This window comes from Dryas octopetala, chromosome 5, assembly GCF_963921425.1.
Source record: "Dryas octopetala chromosome 5, drDryOcto1.1, whole genome shotgun sequence".
NCBI classification, from domain to species: Eukaryota; Viridiplantae; Streptophyta; class Magnoliopsida; order Rosales; family Rosaceae; genus Dryas; species Dryas octopetala.
Window position 1 is genome coordinate 6,823,463 of NC_141370.1, and position 6,752 is coordinate 6,830,214.

Sequence of the window (6,752 nt, forward strand, 5' to 3'; positions counted from 1 at the left end):
TTTACTCAAGCCCAACATCTTATTTCATCCAAACTCGTCTGCCCAAGGCTGCCAAGTTTTATCCAATTCATAAATTTACAAAGAATCATCATACTGATATAACTACACTTCTGCCATATTGGTATTAATTGTTCAGTGCAAAACTAACTTCTCTTATTATTCCCTGGAGAAATTTCCATAAGTAATCTTGTAAAGAAAAGGTCCCAGATACAGATTTATTATTTATAGCACAAACTCACATCAGGGGAAAAACTGAGACCAAAAGAAAAATTAAGGGGGGGAAGAATTATGTTTCTTGCCCAGAGGAATAGAATAGACAGCTTGAGCTGATAAAGATCAGTACTTCCAATCGCCTATTCTTTCTTTGTCCAGTCCGAACATCTTATCTGGATCAAAATTTCGAAAGTCCAGTGTTGAATGAGATCTGCGATGGGACAATGCACTGCCTTCAGTGTGGATGACAATATCTTGTATAGAGGCCTGTAAGAGTGTAAGGCTGTTGATGTTCTTAAGAACATCAGGATTGATATTCTTCAGAGCATTATGGTGGCCCTCAGTGCTTGGGAATCTTTTTTGATGGGAACGGATTGTTGGGGAAAGAGATGCATGCAAGTTCTCATGTATGGTTGGTTTAAAACTTGAGAAAGTGCTGCTGCTTGCACTGTAATTGCCTGTCTCTTGGCTATGCATGCTTCCCATCTCTTGGCTGTGGGTACTTCCTATTTCTTGGCGGTACATGTTAGAAGCATTCTTTTCCTGCAAAAACTAGAGAAACACAAAAGGATATACATGACCTATTTCATATACTGATATGTATATATATATATATATATAATACAAAAAGAATGAGTCTGATTAATCCAAGAAACAATGAAATACTAAAAGAAATTTACTTTGGTCAAAGAAAATTTTGAATTTCTCCCTTTCGGTCCTTTGATTATTAAATTTTTGTCACAGAAGCAATGCCAATCATGACACATAGGTTGAATGTTTTAGGATAGACAGTACTTGGTTACATGGCTTGGTCATTGTCAATTTCATAGTAAACTGTGTTGTTTCTAAGGAAGAATCCATTGTAAATAGTATCAGTTCCTTTGTTTTTTCTAAATCCATAACAAGCAAACCATTCCAGCCTTTTTTTACCTAAAGGAATTAAAAATAATATGCTTGAAGTATATGAATTGCTAATTGAGCCAGGAACCTACATTTCAAATTCCCCTTTCATTAGGGTTTATGTAGAGGTCTCTACCAAGAAGACCCTAGAATGGAAGTTTCTGTAATTTAGGTGGATGTGTGCCACTGTGCAACTTTAATATGCCTACTTAGGAATACAAAGGTAGTTGAAACTGAAGAGCGACTACAAATTTATTGACCTTTTCACTTTCTACTTGAACAGTAATAACTTTTTTTTTCCTTGAATACACTATAGAATTCATTTTTCCTTGAAACTTCCGAAGAACATAATAGCACAACTACCATCCAAAATAAAACATCTATCGACTCAAATTAGAATTCTGCTTTAAGGGATTTATCAATGTGCAAATTTACCTCATTAGAAAATTCAGATTCTCCTCTGACCTGGACCTTTCTCTGATGAAGACTGCGATCTGTTTGGGACCATTGCTTTAATTTGGAAGCCCTCCTAAATAAGATGAAAAGGCACAATTAAGTATTCCTAGATAGGGTGTTTAGACATCCCATTATCCATTTTTTATCTACACAGTACATTTTTAATCCATTGTGGTTCAGGTAGCATTTTTAATTCAGAATTTCTTGAAGTATTTTTTATACTCAAGAAAAGGTTTCTTTCAATTTTTTCTTTTTCCTACTGTCATTTGTTGTGAGGGATTCATTTCTGCAATATCTATAATACAGAAAAAGAAGTTTTCCTTTAATTCCAGTAAGGAACATAATGAACCATTTTTAATATCCATGGGACGTTGAAACATGGCTGCTTACAGCATTTGCACTAAATTAAATTAATCATAAAAAAAAAACATCTTACATCTAATATAGGAAGAAAACGATAATTCAAAAAGCTAATGAATTAGAAAATTTGTCCACAAGAAGGATGCATCCATAACTTATTAAATTTCTATGTGTAATAGAAAAAGTAAGAAATGTTAAAGTTTAAACCAAAATGAATAGACAAAACACAAATCTTAATTTTTCATCAAAGCAAATTCAAATGCATTTAAAAAAAAAAAAGTTATTTTGTGCTAGTTCTCCTTCTTTCAGTCTATTATATAGCAATAAAATTTAATCCAAAAAATGAAAGTAAAGTGCAAGTTATTAATTTAATAACATACTTCTTTCGATCCTTCATTTGAGTTGTCTCGTCCTCCTCTTTATACATTACTGGTAGAGCTGAAAGATCACATGCCAATGGACTTGAGCTAAAGAACTGAAGGCAGAAAGAATTTACAATTTGTAAATAACATTTCGAGCAGATGTACAGCAAACAATCAAAAAGAAAAAAATACTAGAATAGTTCACTAAACATCTTTACTTTTTCTTTTCTATTACTTCTTTCATTTTGCTCTTAGAGCGACAAAATTTTAATTGGAAGGTCAAGTTCTCCACATATAGTCAGTCTCTGCTTGGTATTGTACTTGTAAACTTTAATCAAATTCATAAAGCAAAATAATAACGACATAGCATGTTAATTTGATTTCCCATGAAAAATATCTGGTTGCTACAACAGATCAAGCATAATGGAAGACCGAAATTCCCAACAAGAGACTGAAAAGCAGTGATAGAAAACATTGATTGCATAAAGAAAGAGCCTCCTATTTGTACTCACTTCACTTTGGAGAGCAGAAGAAGCACTACCACGGGATGCTGGGTCCAAAGCGAGAAGTGTGGTCAAGAGACCAGATGATGATGTTGAGAAATCCATGAAGAAGTCTTCAAAACTAGGTTTGTAATGTTGTGGAGGTCGGAAGCTTGTTGGTAACTTCATTTTCTTCCAGTAATCATCAGAGGGTGAACCACAAAGCTTGAAGATCCTATGAAGTTGCTCAACCTGAATACACATATGCTTAATAGACTAAAACAAAGTACCAGTAATAAGATGATTCCATGCCTAGGCTTAGAGAAAAATGTAGTGTTTCAGTAAAGCATGAAAACAGAATAAAATTTATTTCCAGCACAAAAGGGATTTTCAAGATTAAGTGGCATCCATTACCCACAAAATTCTCATGTTGAACGTTGACAGAAAAGAAAAAAGAAAAAACTATTGATCATATGAGGAAGTATAGTTTTAAAGAACACAATCATTTTCCAAATACAGATTAGTAATTGCTCAATATTATTGTAATGGTGGCTCCTAAGTTTCCTAGCTGGTATGATTCATTAGTGTTAATAAACTCCTGCGTCAAGAGAGCTCAGTTAGTTTCCCAGGAAAATCCAAACGCACAAATGATTTGAGTTCCTGGTGTTTCAGATGAAGTCTAAGAGCATAACTAGTGTCAAAAGCATTTTACCTCTGTCCTCCCTGGCATAATTGGCCTTCCAACAAACATTTCTCCCAATAGACATCCTGCACTCCAAAGATCAATACCAACTCCATAATCTGTAGAACCTAACAACAGCTCTGGTGCTCTGTACCATAGTGTCACAACTCGGCTTGTAAGAGGACGTTTTTTGGGAGGGAAAAAATTTGCAAGCCCAAAATCTGCAATTTTGAGCATCCCATTTGTGTCTATTAGCAAGTTTGAGGCTTTAATATCTCTGTGTAAAATACCATTCTCATGGCAGTGCTGGAGACCAGCAAGCAGCTGCTGCATATAGCACTTAACCTGTAATGAAAACACTTAAATCACTGTGATCAAATTTACTTAGTGCTATACTGCTATAAGAGATATAAACTACAAAGGAACTCATTAAGTTTGAGACAAGTAGAATTGAGTTACAATGCACAAAGAAGTAATAAACTTAAAGCATTTTTACAAAATTTCCATCCAAAAAGGAGTATTCTTTTTCATTTTCAACCTTCATTTTTTCCCACTCTAAAATCAATTATAGGACTTCCCATTCCTTATCATGAGCTATTCTTGATCAGTTCAAAAATTCAATACCTTTCCAAACATTTCAAAAATGCTCAGTTCATCCATATAGGCCCAATAGCTACATGTTTTTAGATGCAAAGATTAGGAAGAAAAATGCCAACCTGTGGTTCATTAAGCCTCTCTCCAGGACGCGAGACTACTCTAGTCAAGTCAGACTGCATGAAATCAAAGACCAGATATAGACTATATTGCATCCTTGATGTGGCTAGCCCTTCAAGCTTGATAACATTGGGATGATCTAGCCTCCGAAGTATCATTATCTCCCTTGCCATAAACTTGACACTCTCTGGCTCTGATGTGTCAAAGCGGACCTTTTTCAAAGCGACAATCTTTCCGGTGTCCCTGTCACGAGCTTTGTACACATTGCTGTAGGTTCCCTGGCCTACCTGCAAAAACCAAACACCAAAACCCAAATCAGGTCTTGTATCACTCTTGTCCTCCAGGAAACCCCAAGGAAGGAAAACGAACTTATGGCACCCCACTTTTTTACCCACGAATTCCTCTAGTCTCAGTTTGAAATTTGGGCAAAACAAGGATAGAAGGAGGAAGATGATAGAAAATGATAAATAAAGGAAGTTATTGAAGTAAATCAAGTTCCTCCCATTTGTACACTCCAAGATCCAAAAATACCCCAAAGTCAAGGGATAGGAATAACTGAATGTATAAAAAGTGGAAGTTCACAATAAAATTGAAATTAAACATAAAATGTGTAAGAACAATGAAATCTCATTCTAGATTATTCAGGCCTATCTATTTAGGGAGCAAGGATGACAGGGTTGCTCAGCTTAATTATACCAACACACTGAGACAATTGGACAAGTAACATCTGCTTAACTATTATATGGAACAGGTATTAAGAACAAATGCAACACATTAAAAAAAAATACTAAATAAAAATCGTATACTAATTACCTTAGCAAGTTTATCATATGAATCAGCACTCTTTGGGACCAAACCAGCCAAAACATCTTCAGGCACATTCTCAACAAGCCACTTTGGCCAGCCATCCACAACATCATCTCCTCCAATCTGCTTCATCACAATCCTCCCCGACACATTCCCACCGGCGCCGCCACCACCTCCGCCATTGGTGCGTCTCTCATCCTCTCTATCAACCACCGCCGGTCCTCCTCCAGCAGGACCACCACCACCACCACTACCAACAACACCCGCAACCTTATTCTTATCCACATCAATAAACCTCACCAGCTTACCTGAGTCCTTTCTGGGGTATTTCTGGGCTATGGGTTTCCCTTCATTACTTCCATTGACATACCCATTATCCACTTTGAGCTTCTGAAGACCATAATGAGTGGGGGAAGAAGTTTTTCCCTGAACACACCCCATTAATTAAGTCCCAGAACTAGCAAGTCTCCGACTCACTGTAAAAATTTGAGTTGACGGTAGCACCTAGGTGACATAGTAACATTGACGAAAATGATGAGGACATTGGGAATGAAGTGTGTGTGTGTGTGGGTGGCAAAGTTTGATGAAAAACAAAAATGTGAAAAGAAGGGTGATACTGTGCTGCCGTCCCATGGCCGGCATTGGTTTGGAGTTATGGTAAAGGAGATCGAAGATCGAGTGTGTGTTTGGCTCCGCTTTCTCCGCCGTCAGGATTGGTGGAATGAACATTCAAGAAAGTTGCTTTTGTTTAATCTTCTCCATTACCAACGACTTGGACTGTGTTCTCAAGAAAGTGGCACTTCAGAAAAAACGAAGGGAAATTCTGATTGCTAGTTATAATACCCATTTTTGGCGGGTGGGATGTAATAAACATGTTACATGTCCAACGCTCACACCACTCCACATAAAAATTTGGGCATTTCATTATCGTTAAATTACAATTTTTGTCTTTCTCAGGAAGAAAAAAAAACAACAACAACAACAATTTTAGTCCCTCAAATAGGCAAGGCTCCACCATGGCCAGAGTCTTGCCTATTATCTGATGCAATAAGCTCTTGGCTTGCTTCAATAAAATCCTCCTTACTCATAAAAAAAAATTTAAAAAAAAATCCTCCTTACTCAATCCTGCTGTAAGGCCACTAAAAATTGATGGTGCTCAGAAGGTAATTTTGGTGATATTGTAACATAGATAGAGTCTGCTTTTGGTATGTTTGTTGGGCTCCTAATTTTATTTTTCCGAACATATTTAGATTATTAACTAGGTTGGCTAGAAACGTGGTAGATATATATTGAGAAAGAAGATGATGGGCAGCCAAGGAAGAAGGTTCGGCTTGGAGTACCTTCTACAGAATGGATTTCAATTTACAATGCTCGGATGCCAATGAAACAGAGGTATAAATTATCACAAAAAAACAAAAATAGAGGTAGAAATTCAGTTTGCAATTTTAAAATAAAGGGGAATTCTATACATACCCTACTATTTATTTTTTTTAACCCAACAAAAAATGTAAACATGAACTGACCATTTTATCCCACCATGAATTGACCATTTTGCCTATGAAACAACAAATTAAGTAATCAAAACAGTACAAATCATTCATAAATATATGAAACAAAAAAATTAAAATGATAAATAATTAATATAAATATAATTGGAAAGATATTTTTAAAAAAATTATATATCACTAGTTGATTTATTGGTTTGTCTAAAAGTATAAAGATGTGGAGTGCAAATAACATTATGCCAAACTCACTTTTCTTCTATTCTTGCTGGTA

General features: G+C 35.8%; 1 protein-coding gene across 1 annotated transcript; it reads right to left on the reverse strand.

Annotated features, from left to right (window-relative positions):
- LOC147283854 (putative serine/threonine-protein kinase At1g54610) lies at positions 1-5,417 on the reverse strand. Its single transcript, XM_086243763.1, has 7 exons — positions 4,983-5,417; positions 4,172-4,456; positions 3,486-3,800; positions 2,804-3,025; positions 2,310-2,404; positions 1,549-1,642; positions 1-765 (listed from the first exon to the last, which is right to left on the reverse strand). The coding sequence occupies exons 1-7, from the start codon at positions 5,415-5,417 to the stop codon at positions 337-339; spliced, it is 1,875 nt and encodes a 624-aa protein (XP_086099889.1). The 3' UTR covers positions 1-336.
- Positions 5,418-6,752: the final 1,335 nt, after the last annotated feature.

Excerpts from the sequence above, each read along its gene's own strand:
- LOC147283854 (XM_086243763.1), bottom strand. The coding sequence starts at position 5,417 with ATGGGGTGTGTTCAGGGAAAAACTTCTTCCCCCACTCATTATGGTCTT. Across the intron at positions 3,801-4,171 it reads AGAGGCTTAATGAACCACAG|GTTAAGTGCTATATGCAGCA; the intron begins GTTGGCATTTTT and ends TTTTCATTACAG. Across the intron at positions 766-1,548 it reads AATCTGAATTTTCTAATGAG|TTTTTGCAGGAAAAGAATGC; the intron begins GTAAATTTGCAC and ends GTGTTTCTCTAG.